This window comes from Rissa tridactyla, chromosome 8, assembly GCF_028500815.1.
Source record: "Rissa tridactyla isolate bRisTri1 chromosome 8, bRisTri1.patW.cur.20221130, whole genome shotgun sequence".
NCBI lineage: Eukaryota > Metazoa > Chordata > Aves > Charadriiformes > Laridae > Rissa > Rissa tridactyla.
In genome coordinates this window covers 12,624,287-12,642,247 of record NC_071473.1, presented here as the reverse complement: position 1 = coordinate 12,642,247, position 17,961 = coordinate 12,624,287, and the positions used below count along the sequence as shown (strand labels likewise).

At 39.0% G+C, this 17,961-nt stretch overlaps 2 protein-coding genes across 2 annotated transcripts in view; one reads left to right on the top strand and one right to left on the bottom strand.

Moving 5' to 3' along the window:
• The window catches only part of NUBP1 (NUBP iron-sulfur cluster assembly factor 1, cytosolic), a 93,567-nt gene that overhangs the window by 60,158 nt on the left and 15,448 nt on the right, over window positions 1–17,961 (top strand). The window contains exons 2-3 of the mRNA XM_054212349.1: window positions 11,735–11,839; window positions 13,534–13,597. Of these exons, the coding sequence (XP_054068324.1) occupies window positions 11,786–11,839; window positions 13,534–13,597 (118 nt within the window). The 5' untranslated portion in view covers window positions 11,735–11,785. The remainder of the gene's footprint in view (window positions 1–11,734; window positions 11,840–13,533; window positions 13,598–17,961) is intronic.
• Window positions 1–17,961, bottom strand: part of TEKT5 (tektin 5) — a 28,360-nt gene that overhangs the window by 7,869 nt on the left and 2,530 nt on the right. Inside the window, exons 3-5 of the mRNA XM_054212348.1 lie at window positions 16,564–16,634; window positions 14,730–14,873; window positions 11,311–11,533 (exon numbers count right to left, since the gene is read on the bottom strand). Of these exons, the coding sequence (XP_054068323.1) occupies window positions 11,311–11,533; window positions 14,730–14,873; window positions 16,564–16,634 (438 nt within the window). The remainder of the gene's footprint in view (window positions 1–11,310; window positions 11,534–14,729; window positions 14,874–16,563; window positions 16,635–17,961) is intronic.

The window sequence follows — 17,961 nt, the reverse complement described above, 5'->3', positions numbered from 1 at the left end:
AAGCTCTGAAGTCTAAATAGAAAATGTTTTTCTTTCTTCAGAATACAGTAGTTCATTAGTCATGAAAAGGGAGATTTTATCTATAAGTCACTGAAAATGCGGTTTTATGTCACCCTTTATAATGTTTTATGTCACCACAATGTGCAGTAACTACGCTCCCGTGCCATGTGACTTCCCTACACGCTCTAGTGTCCTGCTCATAAAGGTAGGAGTAGTCTGCAAGCACGTTATGCACAACCAAGGCAATGGATTAGCGCTACTGAGCAAACCCCTCCTTCATTCATTAAAGAAAAATATTGTTTAAATCTGCCAGTGAGCCCAAAATTCAGATGTGAAACTATACATCCATCTTTAAGCCCTGCTTGGCTGCATGGAAATGGATGTAGTTGAGGTTCGTTGTGTGTTCTCAAATTTTTTTCTTACTTTTTTTTTTTTTTAAGTGCTGTCATTTAAGACATACAAAGAAAAATGTCCTCGGGGGAACCACCTCCAACGCATTGCAGAAGCTTTGTACAAACAGTTTTTGATTACTCATTCTGGCCACACATTGGGTAAAATGATTTAGATAATCTGCTGTACATAAACAGATTGGTGGGGAGGATCACCAGATAGTGTTGCACCAGTCTACGTCATTTCTGGATGACCTCCAAAGGCAGGAAGCAAAAACAACAAATGCTAAGCAGCGTGTTCCTAAGAGCGCGGTGAGGGATTGGCTCGGGCAGCTGCCCATCCGGAAACTTTCCCTTCCAGGACATGAGTAAAGTTTTGTGCTGCAGCGTTCTTGAGAGCTTGTAGAAAACTGCACTCCCACTATTCTCTCACTTCACCGAGGTCTGGATTTTTATAGGCTGGATGCAGTAAGATTGAGAGAAGAAGCCATTGAAGTAATACGTGTTTCATCATGTATTCAGGATAGTCTTATGTACAACGTAAGCATTTTTAAAATGCTATGGTCTGACAGCTATCTTTATTTCTTTGTTGTTTCTGAAGATTGCTCAGTGTTCAATATCTGAATGCAAAAAGCAGCAGCCCAGTAATATGGTGGGAGGAGCGTTCTTGTGCCTCCTCATTTTGTAAATTTCTCTATATTTAATATTTTGCCTCTCAGCCATTTTTTTTAAACTTTTTTTTCATCCATGTTTCCACATTTCATCCAATTTATTTTGTAAAAGTTGCATTTATTTAGGTTATCATGCGTAATTGAATGAATAGTATAATTGTGACTGATTTCACAATTAATTTTAGGGTATGTGACCACATTATTTCAAAGTAAAACTGTGATATCTTGTAATCTTTGGATTACAAGTATAACCTAGATCTTGAATCTGAAATGGATTTGGACCTGATAGTTTTTACTGTCATGTCGTAGCCAAATTCTTGATAGAGATTACGGTGTCCCTTGCTCTTGTTTGGTTTAGGGTTTATTTGTTTCTTTTGAAGCTTAGTTGCAGGTCACTGTTTTATGACTTATTTTGTTTTGTTTTTAATCAGATAGTGGTGGGAAATAGTCCAGGAATCTTTTAAGAAAAGAAGAAAAGCACACTTAAAAGAAAAAATCACGCTCAACAGAATGTGACATCAGCAGGTAATGCATTCAAATAGTTAAACTGTGTTGGAGCAGAGTTAGAATGATTCCGAGCAGTAATTTTGGGGCATTTGTTGTGTGTACCCATATGGGATATCTGAGCTTCATAGTTAAGAGAAGCAGCGGTTTCGTTTGCGCCCAGGGGAAATATCTTCAAGCCCATGCATTACACAATTCATCAAGCATATCAGGAGTGGAGAGATTGGTCTGGATTTGGGAATATCGCAAGCTTTTATTTATAAAGCTTCCTAACAATGGGAATAGGGTTGGCCTAAATACAGTCAACGGATCTGAAATCTAAAGCATACTCTAAGTTCTACACATGCCAAAGAATACCTATAAACATTTTCTTTATAACTGTCAAAACTATCAGAATGTAAATACTATACTTCTAAAACAAATATACATATGGACATTGAATCTGTGTCCTGACACAGATTGGTCTATTCAGCATTGATTGAAACAGAGGACCCAGGGACCATGGGCCTTTCACTATTTGCTTGGTATAACAATTTACAATCTTACAAAAATCCTCCTTCTACTGAACTCAAGTATGCATTTTTTACTTTAATCTCTGAAAATAATCTAATCAATTTCAAATTTATATGCAATCAGTTTCTACTTAACTTTTCCACTGGTCCTAAAAATGTACAAGATGTTTATTTCAAAAAAGCTTTATTAAAATTAGAGGAGAAAAACATGGGATCATTTAACTTGGCCTGAATTTTCTAAAATATTTCCAAAATAACAGAGGAAGCACTAACTTTACACAAGGAAATGCTTAACTCTTTGCATACCTCCTTGCTACACTTCCAACTATCGAAGAACAAGTATCAGAGTTCTGTTATTTCTCCTCCATTTTACACTGCATCATGCTTTCAGGTGCTGCAGGACCAGCAATTTTAGAGTACGTCATCATTTAGGAGAACAAAATTAAGTGCTATGTTATTAACATATTTTTGCTAAACCTGGACAAAATAACAATAAAACTGGCAGTTTGGGCCTTCTGCAGGTTCTGTTTTATCTCAAGTTACCTCATCTGAGAGAAGGGTATACATCCCTTTAATAGAGAGAACATGTCTCTAGAAAGAGATGGTGCCAGAGAGAAACCACTATGGCTCATGCAGCTACTCTGTAATACCGATTCTTATCAGGAATGAGGTTCTTCTTAGTCATTGATGAAATTTCAACTCAGTCATGGTAAGCCAAATTTGCCCTGACTTCAAAGTCAATGCAATGCATTTGTCTCATGATCCTTTGGAGCCTGAAAATGCTTCTATTCTAGAAAAGCTACTACATATGTCCATCTCTCTTTCCTGCAAGACAGCCCTTTCTGAGAATTAGGAACAGTTTTATGAATGCGTATGAGTGCTGCTGCTTTGCACTAAGTCCTGTTTCCTTTGCCAAGCTTCCACGAATTGCCTGAGTGCAGATGGGTTGCAGGGCAGGGAGCAGTAATAGTAGCAACCACCTCAGTTTCTCACACGTAAATGTGACAGAAAGAACTTATCTCTATATCAATGCCAACAAAGTCTCACATCCATTCAATCCTGGCTGCCTTCACTTAGCAGCTGCGTGCCCCTCAGTGCGAGAAGAGATTTCTGATATTTTGCAAATAAAGACAACTGGATTCACGACAAGCTGAATACATCCTGATGCGCAATGGCTGTCACTTGATTATGATAACTCTATCCTTCCCCATTTCATGTTCCCCTTAGGCTACTCCATGAAGCGGAGCATTGCTGCACGGCATGCTGAGGAGCAAGGCTTCTCCTATGTGGTTTCTCCACTTACCCATAGTTTGTACTCTGATGTAGTTTACGCAAGTCTTTATGATTTCATGAGATTAAGAAACAGTTTTCAGACAGAGAAATCTGGCTTTGTCTTCAAGTGAGTGCCTTAGCTTTCATCTGTAATTTCTCTTGGTTTGTAGGCAAAAGCCTATTCCTAGCTTAAATAACTATTTACCCCTTCAAACGGGTTTTTCCAGGCAAGTCTGAACTGCCTACACCAACCCGCACACACCTTCCCAACCGCTTCTGAGTCACTCTTCATTAATCATCTGAAAACTTTACCCTCAAACAGGTTCCAGTACCAAATGATAAGATTAACTGTATAACTAGCTACCGTGAACGGGCGTGAAAAACTGTAAATAACTGAGATTTTAAGGCATTAAAAGAGGAAGGGAAAAAAATGATCAACAGAAATACAGTAAAACAGTTACGTGGAGAATACATTGGGGCCTGAGATGGAAGCCTCTGTGGGACAAGTGCCACAGGGAAGGGACTCCCTCTGCTATATGCATACTCCTGCCTGCAGCTCACAACGCTGTTGCACCTCTCCTGCACACTTCTTGCGTGGGCACCTCCCATTGTATTTTAGTATTTCTGTACGTTCCTGTTCAGAGGAGCAGGCTGTATCCCTTTCAACAGCCGTAGGAGGGCTCTGGTCAGAATTTCTCAGATAAGAAGTTTGAAAACTATTTCAGAGGCTTGTAGGCAGTTTCTGGTTTTATTGCCGCTAAGGTTTTCCTGGCTTTCATTCGATATTTTATGCTAGTTATAAAATTAAATAGGTTCATCACTTGAATTAGAAGAAAGTTATATAAATATAAAATATATTCAGTATTTCCTTCTAGCCACCATATAAACATACTTGATAGTTGCTAAGACAGGAAAAGATTTTTTTTTTTTTCCTTAAATTTACAAATAAATTTACGAAAAATAACGTGTGAAGGATGGAGACTCTGAGGGGGGTAACTTATTTAAGAGATGGATTAACTTACTAAAACAAAGTTCTGTAGGCTCTTCAGGTATAGAGTAAAAATATACCAGGCAGAAAGGAAAGTGAAAGTTAATTTCCATCATATATTGATGTAATATAATGCCTTTTCACACCCCAGGGGTAAAAAAAAAAAACCAAACCTGGAGCTGTTTCTAAAAGCACACATTCTCAGTGAACTGAGTAACTGAGTGGAAATACTCAGCATCATGGCTACTCATTTATTGGAGTGAGTGGTTATTTTCTCATGGTTCTATTAAACACGTACCTGTTTTTCTAGCATCTTTCTGATCCCCGTGCCCCCGGGTAGAGGGATAGCAAGGCTTGCAGGAAGGGTGGGGCTGGGCACTCTGCCTCTGGGCAGAGAAACGCTTCTGAGCACAGTACAGGTGTTGGAGCGGGTGGAGATAATCTACTATTTAGGTATGGTATAAATACTGGACTATATAAACACATCACTTGCTGTCTGGTCTGACTGATTCCCAGAGCTAATGTATGTAAACATCCTGCCTTGTTGGTTATTTCCAGGAGACTGAAGCCAAAGTAACTATTTATGTTAATATTAACTTTATGGAAAAGAGATGCAAACATATTAATGTGGGGCTGGCACCATGATTAAACGTTTTCCTTCTTTTTCTAAAAATTTGTGTACTTTTACACCAGATGTAAAACATATTTACTGTAATTTCTCTTGGCATAAATTGAGTGTTTCTTGAGGCGTGCTGAAGACAGCATACCACCCTCTTCTCCTTTGAATTGCATACACTATATTTTCTGTTCACTAGCCTAAAAATCGGGTCCATAGCAGCTCTGAGCCTGACCAGGATCATACACTTGGATTAGACTCTTGCAGAATATTCGCATGTCCAAACAACCACATGCTCTGTGAGCGCCATGATGATGAAACACAGTGGAGCTGTAATACCCTTTTTGGTTTGTGATCTAACTCTTGCCAAATACTTAGCTAGGGCTTCTGGGCTTCTGCCTCCAGCACTTCATATTTCCTGCGTTCTGCTATCCAAATTCTGGATGAACTTCGCATTGTCGTGACCAAGAGTAATCCCAGAATCAAGAAAGATAAATTAATCATAGACTTGTGCAGTTGACACAGAAATGGAAATGGGACGTTTTCAGTCCTAGGGTCAGAAAGACGTCTTAGTTATGCACTAAGTCTGCTGTGCCTGCAGGTCACACTAGCCTATCGTGTAGAAATTCCTCTTTGTAAGCCAGTGCCTGTAGAGAGATCAGAGCTTTCAGGGAGAACAATGATCTTGATTTTGAGTTCCTGGTGCTAATGAAGCCATCTATCTGTGGTAAGATGTTGCAGTGATGAATTCCTTTGCTCTGAAAAACAAATGCTTATATTTTTCATCTAGATTCGTCTGGCTTTTGTCTGGCCACTGATTCTTCTTTTGGTTTTGTCTGCTCAAGCAAAAAGTCTTTTATTACGATTCTTTTTTCTTCTGTATAGATACTTCTGGGTTTAGCAAGTTCTCTGCCCCAACCCCAACTATTATTCAGATAAGGTAAATAAAGCGGTGTCATCTAGTGCTACTAACATCAACCTTTTCACCCTGCTAAAGAGAAAGTTGGGGAACTCAATTGCTTGCTTTCCAGTCCTTTAATCATTCTTGCAGCTGTGATGACTTTCGGGCTTTGGAGTTGCAGTAGGAAATGCTTTATACCACAGCCTTGCTCCCACATACTCTGATTGCCACTGTAAGATGGCAAATTGTCTTAGTCCTCTAGAAGAAAATCAAGCAAAAGTGGGCAGACAGTAATTTTACATAGAAGCTCTACAGTGAACTGGACGCGGACACATATAAAACAGGTTTTCAAGGACAGCATTTCCCTTCTGCATTGAATGGGTGTCTGTTCAAAATTATACAAAAGCAATTTAATCATTTTTACCGTTCCTCTATACAAATCACTTCCAAGATTTCTGATAGACTTGGGGTTTTTCAGCCTCTGTAGCCAGCTTTCCCAAAGAAGGGGCAGGCAGCAAGAGCCAAATAGCAGACAATGAAAATCAGACAATTTCCTGAATACATCAATGAAGTAAGAGTGAGAGCAGACAGCAGCTGGATTGAGAATGCAGAAAAGCACATGGGAATCACTGACCAGCGCTCTTTAGAGACTTCCCTTGTGCTGACTTGGTTACTTGATCTGAATTTGGAGCCTATTCAGTACTGGGATTCAGACCAAACTCCAAGTAGAATAAAGGGTAAAAACGCATCTGATCTGCCCCAAGACAAGACATCTGTAAATTGCTAAACCGTCCCTCTAACTAAATGCAAGTTGTTGTAGGTTTATAGTAAAAAAAAAAAAAAAAAAAAAAAAAAAAGTGATGGGACAGGTGAATTTATATTATGATAGCGTATGCATGTTTTCATCGTATGTATTGTCTAATGACCAGAAATTGAAGGCATTTGGTCTTGTTTGCACTGTTTTAGAGATGAAAAAGAGGCAAAGCAGCTTGAATGTTGGGGTTTGAGAAAGTTATTTAAGGAGCAAAAATCTGTTTTTCAAATGCCTACCGGGAAAAGTTCTTAGGTGCATCTCTTGGCTTACCTGGATTGGAAAGTGCTTACAGTTAAGGCAAACTAGCTGAAGTCTTTTTTTGAAGACTGTATTTTTTTCATGTTCTTCTAAATATGATGTGTGCACACTCTATAGTGTGAACCTAGGTTAATTACTATGACAGCACCTCAATCGGTTACAACAGGAAAATTCTTGGAGTTTATTATTCAATTGTATTTCAGTAACTCAAGGTAAATGGTGCAGGAACATGTTAGAAATTGAGGTACAAGCCCACCAGCAGTTCTAGGAGCAGACAAAATCCTTATAAAAACAGATGGACTGCTGGTACAGTTATTACTCCGACTTGTACAGTTTGTAAGCTGAAATGGAGACATTATGTCATTGATGGAGAAGGTCTTGGCAAAACTCCTGGCATAATGCTTGATAGAAGTAAAAACAGGATACCTTCATCACATAAATACATTCTATGTATCTTTTGGTATAAAGAACAGACTTGTCTAGCCATCAGGGAAGAAAATATCCTAGAATAAAACTAAACAGAATAATAATGGATTACTGTTTTTCTTTACATTTTGTTTATATGAGAAATACGAATTTGGTGGTACTTAGGAGGAGAAGGAAGCTTTGGAAGGACTGCTGTAGATTGTTCATACAGAGCCTTCGATAACACAACTGTTATCAACTTCCGTTGAACTAGAATATCAACCCAGCAACCTTCTTGGGAGCAGCAGTCCTGTGAGGCACTGCTGCAGACAACGGCACCCAGGAAAGAATGATGCAACATGCGCAAATGCCTACCAAGGGGGAAATCCTTCCTCTTTAGAAGTAACTGGTATAGCAAACTGCACATGGAGTTCCTTAGCTTGCTTGGGGAAATTCAGAACTAACTAAACCTTGTTCATTCTTGTATTTTTATTCCTATTCATTGTTTTCCAAGCAATTAATGAATAGCGCTCTGCTCACATAATCTCCTATGTGATATAATACTGTCATCAAGCAAGAGAAAGAAAGGCAGGAAGAGAAAGGCCCTTTACCATTTGAGTACAGCAGTGCAAAAATGTTCCAATACATCATTACCAGAGCAATGCCCACGTTCCTTTTGGTAGTAGATTTCCCTAAACAAGTTTGAAGCAATGACATTCTTGCATAGAAAGTCAGGACTGTAAACGTGTGGCCATGAAGCCATCATACGTATAGGCAATATAAACTAAATATGAAAAAAAAAGATCAGGCCAGGAGAAACATTTTAAGTACAATATGACAAATGCTAACCATGGCGCACAGCACAATCCCCACCACAGTATCAATGGCAGGCACTAGTACAGTGTACTGATCCAAGAATTTAAGCATAATTAGATGAGTTTTTACAAAAAGCTTAGTTCCAAAGGAAAACTATATTTTTCCAGGGCCAATAGATGAAATCTACAATGTAAGACAAGCTGTTCCACCTGGTGCTCTATGCTTCTAAAGAGCATGCAGCGGACAACAAGCTGAGGCATTAGGCATTTGGTTTGTGATCTTAACCAGCCAATCTTTGATATGCAAGTGATACAAACAGAAGAAAATGTGCCATTTCAACATAGGATCATTTTTAGATCATCACCATATTCCCACTATTTACTCTTTTATGTATTTTTTGATTTCTTTTCCTTTTTCAGGGTACAGATTTTAGAAACAAACAGTTGCAGGAGGTTCCCTGTAGGTTGTTGGGGTTTTTTTTGTCTGGAAGAGATTTTCCTATTTTACAAATCAGAAAAGTATTTTACATTCCAAATGGGCTCCAGACCTCATTAAATTAATAGCATTTCCTGGTTCCAAGATAGCGAATCTTTTCTATGCTCATTTTCCTCTCATTTTATGGAGCTAGCCTGCTTAGCTAGGGAAATAATTTGGCAGAGAGAAGTATGTCTCAGAGAGTGGCATTCATAGCTTGAGAAGTCAGTGCAAAAACAGCCTTTGAAAGATTGGCTGATTTTTTTAAACAGAAAAATCAAAATTGTGGCACCACTGTCCAATTGCTGGTAGACCTGAAGGGAACAGGAACTCTAGTAGCTGCATTTGACTATAATCACATCCCAATGGAAGAACAGAAGTGCAGCAGAATTTGGGACAGCCATTGGCTGTCTTATTAAAGCATATCCTAGCAATTTTTTTTTTCTCCGATTATTACAGACTATGCTGCAAGCCTGGAGAAAGAAGAAAGTGTACTATGTTATGCTTACCTATAGATAACGGGTAAACGAGCACTCGTTCCTTACTCACTTCTGCCCTCACTTGCCTTTTCCTTCCTGTTGTCCTTTTGAGGTATGGTCATGAGCAAGAGAATTAACAGGACTTCTACCATGGAACTTCACCCACATCGAAACCAGCAATGTTTTTGCTCAGGAAAGCTATTGTATTCTCCTTACCTTTGACAACTCTGACAAGCCTGAATTACTCCTCACCGGCATGGGCAGCTTTCTTCTTCTCTAGCATTTTGTTATTTTGATGTAACTGCATTACTATAGAGTTTGTGACGAGTAAAGTATTTCTGCACGTACGTGCTAACTAGTAACTCAGCGGTAACAGCAGCATTCGTTCATAGACTGCAATCTTATTTTTTATCCATGTATACCATACAAACTTACTCTTTACACAAATATGATTATGCAAGTTTCTCCAGATAGCTTATTACTGCTTTTTAATGGTGTAACGGTATAAAGACATAAATAATTTTTTGCCAGTTGCCAATTATATACCAGTTGTCAGCAGTTATGTCACAGTATCAGCTGGACTCCATGACAAAATCCCTGCTCGTATGTTGATATCTTACAGTGCACTTTGTGATTCTGTATGTGCACCATGTCCTACCTTATGCTAGAAGTTCTTTTATAAAAGGGGCGCTTAACAGTATTAGAAAAGGTCAATGGAAAATGTGAAGCAAATGTTCATAGATTAAATCCATGAGAAACTTAGATGGATGGGCAATTCAGGGATAAAGTGCTATAGTTGGCTAGATCATATACAATCAAAAACACACGAAAAACTACATTCAACATCTTCCATGCTTTATAAGCAGGGGAAAAAAAACCCAAGAAGACGTTAATTTATGTGCTGTGACTTAACACATATTTTGATGATTAGTTTGCACTTTCCTAAGAGTCCCTAAAAATAAACTGAAAACATCATAAACTACTTATGGCAAATAGAATGGCAGGAAAACTCTATTGTTTCCAAATGTGCATTGAAACAAATGAGTGAACACGAGGCTCCAATATGAGAGAGAGAGTCTCAACGGAAGAACTTACTGAACTCTGACTGAAGTCACATGAAGGTAACACAGGGAGTCTTGCTAGCTTAACAAGATCTTAGCTGTCAGTGCAAAGGCAGGAGCTCTCGTTAACTTCAGAATATATGTTCCAAAATTCAACTAATACACATCCAACGCATCACTTATTTCAGTGAAAACTTACTGAAAAGGTAATACAGGTAGAGATTAATACAGGTCTCTCTCCTTCTGTGTCATTTCTGCTTTGTATATTAGGAAGACAAAGGCAGAACAAATGTTTGAGAAGTTCGCTGTCTGACCCACTCCGAAATATCAGGCCATTTCTGACCCCGACCAGGCCAAAATTCAGGTTAAAGATGTGGAATTATATTTATCGAAAGGGAGAGAAAAACTTGTAAATTAGGTGTAAAAGGTAGACTAATGATATTCTCTATGTCAATACTTCCAAATTTTAGTTAATGTAGGGCTCTGAAAAATGAGTGGTAATGGTTACAAACTGAAAGAGGGTAGATTTAGATTGGATATCAGAAGAAATTCCTTTCTGCGAGGGTGGTGAGCCCCTGGCCCAGGTTGCCCAGGGAGGTTGTGGCTGCCCCATCCCTGGAGGGGTTAAAGGACAGGTTGGACGGGGCTTTGAGCAGCCTGGTCTGGTGGGAGGTGTCCCTGCCCAGGGCAGGGGGGTGGAACCGGGATGAGCTGTAAGGTCCCTTCCAACCCGAACCACTCTATGAGTCTATGAAAATGAAATTTAATTCACTGTTTAAAAAAAAGGAAAAAGTAATTCATGTACTATTTCTGTATCAGGAAACAGCCAGGGAATATCATCAATAAATGTAAAATAGAAAAAAATACCATCTGAGATTTAAACACTTTAAACATGTAAGTTGCAAATGAACATAATCAGTGGGTGATTATGGACGGACGTTGCATGGTTCCTTATAAAACCTTGTCATCCTGTCAGCCAGCCTGTCTTTGAGTGGGGTCTTCTCAGGCCGTGTGTGATTCAAGTGCACCATTTGAGGACGGGTAATACAGGTATATCTTTTGAGGAGGGGCTTATTCAGGAAGGAGGATTTCTATGCTTTTCAGGTACAACTAAGATAATATGCAGCTGCCAACTCTTAGTGAGTCTTACCTTGCCCAGTTGTGCTTGGAGTTTATTCTTTGCATCAGCTACTTCAGCAATACGATTATTAAAGGCCAGGTTGGTACTGATGAAATGATTCCATATCTCCTCAGATTTGCTCTCCAGTCTAACCTCTGCTTCCTCTCGGAGCTTAGCAGAGTTGGCCCTTGCATGTTGAGAGCACCTGATATTGTCTTCACTGAATTTAGCCCATGTTTCAGGATTTGAAACACTAGTTAGAAATTGAAAATAAGAGGAAAACAAAAGATAAAAGTGGAGGTGAGCTATTTTCTGTTCAGTGATAATTACAATGAAATGCACTGAGATTAAGTGTTCATCCACTGAACTGTGCAAACTGTGCAATCACATAAATCAGGTGATTCTGTTGGTTTCATGCTCGCTTCTTTTTCCTTTTTTCCTCTATAAACCAAAGATTTGGCAACAGGAAGTGAAGATTTTGGAGAGCTGCTTCAACAGAATTCCTATGGGTTGCTTCGATATCGTAGCTGCTAATTCAGGTCTTAATGTCATCACCAAAGTAAGTAGATTTATGTTCTGCTGTATAAAGAATGACCTTTTCTTGCATACCTTTTGCTTAAATATAGTTTTTAAGATCAGGTATCAATGTCAGCAACACACCTTCTTCTTGTCTTTAACAGATTAGGTGATGGTCTGAGTTCATACCTGCTGCTGTATCTCAGCTGAAATTTGACACATTTCTCTGTATCAAGGTTCAGAGTGCTTATGGCCTTAGTGGATTATTAGATTATGTAGCATGACCTCCTGTACATTGCACACCATCAAATTAGACTCCAATACAGTCTATTTTTGTGAACCCAAATCCTTATCCTGGGGAAACAGAGTTACGTGTCACCAACCACCAGAGAACATGAGCACCTGACGTTGTATCCTGACATCTACAGGGAAAATAAGCAAGAAACCAAAGGAGGGAAGGATTGTTAGACAGCTCTTCAGACAGCTCTTGTCTGCTGTCAGAGCAGCCCTACCTCGTAACATATGCATGAACTATATAATAAAGCGTGTGGCGCTGAGATGCCAGTAGCCCTCATCATCAGAAAGAACGGATAAGGCACGGACCTAGGAATAAGGAGAACTGGAATTTTTCTCCCAGTTCCAACACTGTCCTTCTGTGCTGTGTTGTTCAGATAAATATCTCCATCCTCTTACTTCTCTATGTATTAAAATGAACACCTCTGCTTTAACTTACGTGGCTGTTACTGTTAAATTCAATAATATCTATGAGACAAGCAGAAATGGTGCTGCTATGGAAAGGCCTATGAATACACAGAGAACGACTGAATATAGGGCTCCTGCACTAAAAAATGCCACCCATGAATGTTCCTGCTGCAACGTCCTGCATGGAAACAAACTTTGGGATGCTTGGGTTTGTGTCCAAGCTTCACAGATGGCCTTCATTATCATAATTAACGTAATTATGTATATAAATCCCACACTCAAGTCTTTCCAAACTGAGAATTTAAAGAGCCCCCAGCTTGAAAACTGATGCAGCATAAGCTACTCTCTTTGGAGTTAAAGTCACCACCTTCATTAATGCATTGCTTAGCCTAATAGATCACCTCTCCCTTCACCCAGAAACATTTAGCGTATTTTATGAAAAGGTACGGATATTTTACTTGCCAAACTGAAACACTGAGACAAACTTCTGCCTGTGTTTAGACTTCATTCTCCACACAAAACTTCTTTCTAAGAATTATGCCTGTATTAAACTCTGCAGGGAAAGGTCACTATTTATTGAGCTTTACATTAACTTTAGATTTTAATTGAACACTGAGAATAAATATTAAGGGATGCGAAAAAAAAAAAATTTGTTGGTGCTTGTTTTCTCAGGGGCCCTTTTCTCAGTTTTTCATAGGGTGTTCCTCTCTCCCCAAACAGAAGTACTGGTCTTCCTAAACAATTTAGAATTCCTTAGTGCCACACATCTATTTAGGCAGCTTCAGGTAAGCAACATGATACCGTAGTAAAGCACATAAATCGGTATGCTACCCCTGAGCTGACATTGCTTACAGCTACTGTTCCAGACCATCTCAGTGTACTTTCTGCCGAGTATTGGGTTTGGGGTTTTTTTCCATCTGTGGTGTGATCATTATATTCATATTCTCATCAGAAAAATAAATTTCCAAGTAGGTTTCCATCTTGACTATCTGAAATACTTAGTACTTAATCTGTTCTTTTACATTGCTTTTTCAGACTGTAACTCATCCGGCTGGCTCTGGTGCACAGAAAACACCTGCTCTTTTCCTGAGTGCTGCAGGTATGTCTCAGTCTGCCAAATGGTTTCAGGAAAATGTTAATGAAAAATGGCATTTCTTTGGATAATGGTTGGTGAGAAAGGAAAAGGGCTGTAAAACTTATCCCCACGAATTTGCTTTTCACCAGAGCTGCCTAGAATAATTTTATTTATTGCTAATCCTAAAAGTAGGTAGTGTTACTACAGTCAGCAGAATAGCTGCCAAGTTTCCTTCGAATGTGCCCTCGTTTCAGTAGTGAATGAGGTGATCTTTTAATGAAAAGCAGAACATAAGTAAACAAAGTATACTGATTTTTTTTTTCTCCTTCCAACAAGATAGTCGTTATCATTTGAGATTGCGGACTACATTCACCATTCGAATATCGCTATGTTAGAGAGTGATAAGGGAACTAACAAGTCATTAGCACAAAAACACTGCCCTCTATTGCAAGCTGCTCTTCTTCTGCTGTTGCTTTTGGATTGGATGCAGGTCTTGATGAGGCCACTCCTAATAAACAGCTTTGAAACTGTATACAATTGGGACATTTTAGTTCAGTAATTTTAGTTGTCTGTAATGCTAAAGCTGTGCCAAATCTTTTTGATCATCCTGTTTAATATGTATCTCTGTATAGCTTGATGGCCCGATTTCCAGATAACCCAAGCTATTTTTGCAGAAAATATAAATAGTCTTTGGTGTACACTTGCATGCTGTTTACCACATTGCACTTAACTGCACACCTTAGCTGAATTTTTATTTGTTTGGAAGTGGTTTTGAAACCTGAAGGCCACAGAACAGTGTAAGTGAAAACCAGAGGGAGAGATGTGCACGAAGGAGGCTGAGGGCAAGGAGTCAGCTGCACCGCGGCTCAACCAGCCGTCCTCGCTGAGGAACACAGCTCACTGCACACCAGGGCTGTGGGTGCTGCAGATTGCCAGCTTCTGCCCGGCCTCCAACAAGGGCAGCTGTTAGGAGGCAGGGAATAATTGAGGATGATGGAGCGTTTCACACCAAGGAAGGACAGGGCCATACAGAGAGAGAGGCCACTTCTTTCTATATCACTTCTCAAAGATAAGGACAGGGCTTGTGCAGTAATCAGGCTTGCTCTTAGAGCAGGGAGCATGGAAAGAGAAGGCTACAGTAGTCACTCATACTCACGTCCCATCTGTTTTCTCCACTCCATGGTAAAAGTTGATGCTGTTCGATGTGTTATTCAGGTTAAAGCACTTCTCATCAATAAAACAGGCTGTATTTTTGTCAGAAAGATCCTGTTCCAGGGCATGCTGGGCATCTCTATTGATGCTGTGAAGGGGAAAGAATTACGTTAATCTGAACCACCTTTAATGCTGTTATGCTAAATAGCTAATTGCTTTCATTATCTTCCTACAATGCTTCACTTCATAGTTTGTTGGCATTTACAGTGGCTTGAAAATGCTCGGTGCTGTAATTATCTAGAGGGAGCTGCTGTACCATTCATCCCTTTCAGCCTCTAGTGAGTGTTCCTCAAAGCACTGAATTTAACTCACTGCATTGAATAATGTTTGTCATTTTGACGAGAGACAGCCACGAGGGTGAAAAACAACAGATAGTTGTTATGTGGCACAAAGGAAAGCCCCAGAGGAAATGGAGGGGAGGTTTTCAGTGATAATCTTCATGTCAGCAAAGCTGTAAGTGAGAAAGAAAAGGGCAGACCAGAGCTGTGGTTTCCCATCTCTCCTAATTTGGGGGGCACATTCACTTGGTGTAATTCAAATTGTACATCACTGGAAAACCTATTTAAATATTTCTGCTCATCTTGATCACGAGGAGAGAAACATGTTGCTCCATCTCTGCTTTCTTACCCACAGGGAATTTTTGGAGTAACTTAATCTCCATTGGCTCTTCCAAAAGGGGGAAGGCCTGGCAGACTTTGGACTAGAATTGGACTAATATGGATGAAAAAAGAACCAAAGTCTTGCTTTCCAGAGCATCAGGAAGACAGCCGACGTATTGACACTTTTTTGCAAATATTGCAGTTTCTGTCAACTGACATGACTATTGGTCTGCCTGATGTGGTGACAGAACTGAATCAAAGGTAACCAGAAATACCAGCCTAAAGGGCTAGACAGAGTTCATGCCACCAAATAAGAACTTAGCTTTTATCTGATCGTATACCCGATACGTTACAGTAGCAGAATGAACTGCAGAACTACATCTAACCTGACTCGTGAGTCCTGACTGCCATTAATAAGAGCAATCATTTATAAAATCTACTGATGACTTTTTCTCCTATAGCATAATAATCAAGAGCTGTACAATTTTATCTTCCTTGTGTGTGAATACTTGGACTTTTTCTTCTGCGAATCGTGTCGTGGCATGTAAACATGGCTTTTAAAATTTGTATCAGTTCTGTGTAGTTGACAAAACACTGTATTCAGAATAGTTTTACCTAATCAAATGGTGAGACTTAAATTTAATTTGCATTTACTAGGATATTTGTGTACTCTCAAACACATGAAATAAATTCCGAAGCCTCCCATAGCAAAAATATATACAAATATACTTAAAAATAATTTAAGTCCACTCCACAACTCATCGCATACCTTATGATGTGCTTAGATTCCTGTTTCTTTTGTCAATAATAAATTTCCTTTGAATTTAGTTTTGTAATTAAAAAAAAAAAAATCCCTTTGAACATCACTGCAGTGCGCCACATAGCAACACTGGCACAACTAAGCCATAATTTTTGTGTCCCTAATTTTAATGAAAAATTTCAGAATAAACATGACTTTAAAAATTGAGTCACAGTCATCTTTAAATGGTAAGTATTGCTGTTCTGCAGTTTAACATCCAAATTCTATCAATGGTACAAATTAGAAGTGGAGGACAATGAGCATCTAACAGACTAAGTCTCTCATTTTGCTTTTGCCATTTTCAGTCTGTCGTTAGATACTAGCTAACACTGAATTCAGCTTTCCTATCTTTAAAACAGGAATGAAATGTAAAGTCTTACCCCAGCTGTTGATTGATTTTCTGTGCAAGTTTTGTCAATATTTCTTGACAGTCCTTGAATGCATCAACCTCCTACAGTGGAAAATATACAGTGTCAGTGCTTTCATCAAACTTCATTTGTTTCAGTGTTATTTACCCTTCTTATTCTGCAATCTGGATGTTGCAACCTTCTCACATATCTCAAATGCAGTGTAGGTCAAGAATCATAGAATAGTTTGGAAAGGACCTTTAAAGGCCATCTAGTCCAAGCCCCTGCAAGAAGTAGGGACATCTTCAACTACATCAGGTTGCTCAGAGCCCCATCCAACCAGGCCTTGAATGTTTCCAGGGATGGGGCATCCACAACTTCTCTGGGCAGCCTGGGCCAGTGTTTCACCACCCTCACTGTAAAAACATTTCTTCCTTATATCTAGTCTAAATCTACCCTCTTTTAGTTTAAAACAGGCCCTGCTAAAAAGGTTGTCCCCATCTTTCCTATAGACCCCCTTGAAGTGCTGAAAGGCCATAATAAGGTCTCTCCAGAGCCTTACCTTCTCCAGGCTGAACAACCCCAACTCTCTCAGCCTGTCCTCATAGGATGTGTTTTCGTCCCTCTCTTCCTCAGTGCTACAAAGTTGTATCTTTTGACTTAGTTTTGTATTACTTTTTATATTATATCAAACATGATACTGCATTTTATCAGATGAAGTTATTCTAATAAATATAAAGTCAAATTTTGCTTGGCTTAAGTATAATGAAGAAACTTGAAACATGAACGAAGCCATTAAACTACTCTCTCTAGCTACTTCTGTATTTTTCTAGAACAATCCACATATTTTGCTCATAGTGCAGTAGGTTGAAATATATCTGATTTCAGAAACAGGCTCCCTAAGGAAGTATATTGTAATATTCTTCAAAACTGTAAATATTACTCAAATTCAAAGCCAGGTTCCACTCAGCTTAAAATAAATAAAAAATACTCAAACCAACCACACTGCAAACTCTGCAAACATAGTAATTATCATCCCTCAAACAACATTATGGTGTTCCAACCTCTTTTGTAAAAACTCTGTTTTAGCCCAACATAGGCTCTTACCTAAGTGTGTACACTTGTGAGTTTTGAAACAGTGAATAAACTCTTTTAAATTATTTGTAAGTCTTTAAGACACCCCAAATTTAAAAAGACAGGCTTTGTCTCTGTACTTGTCCAGTATGTGTAGGAGGGACAGCAACTTTAGAACGTTATTAAAAAATGAGCCTTTGTTGTCCTTTATTGTCACTATCTAGTCAGAGCAGTGCTTGGAGAGATCAGGCAAATGGTCTTTATTTTTCATTTTGAAAAAATAATTTTTTTCATCTGTTCGTGGAGAACACTTAGCAGTATTTCATCCTACCCTGAATTCTCATGCTAAATTAAGTG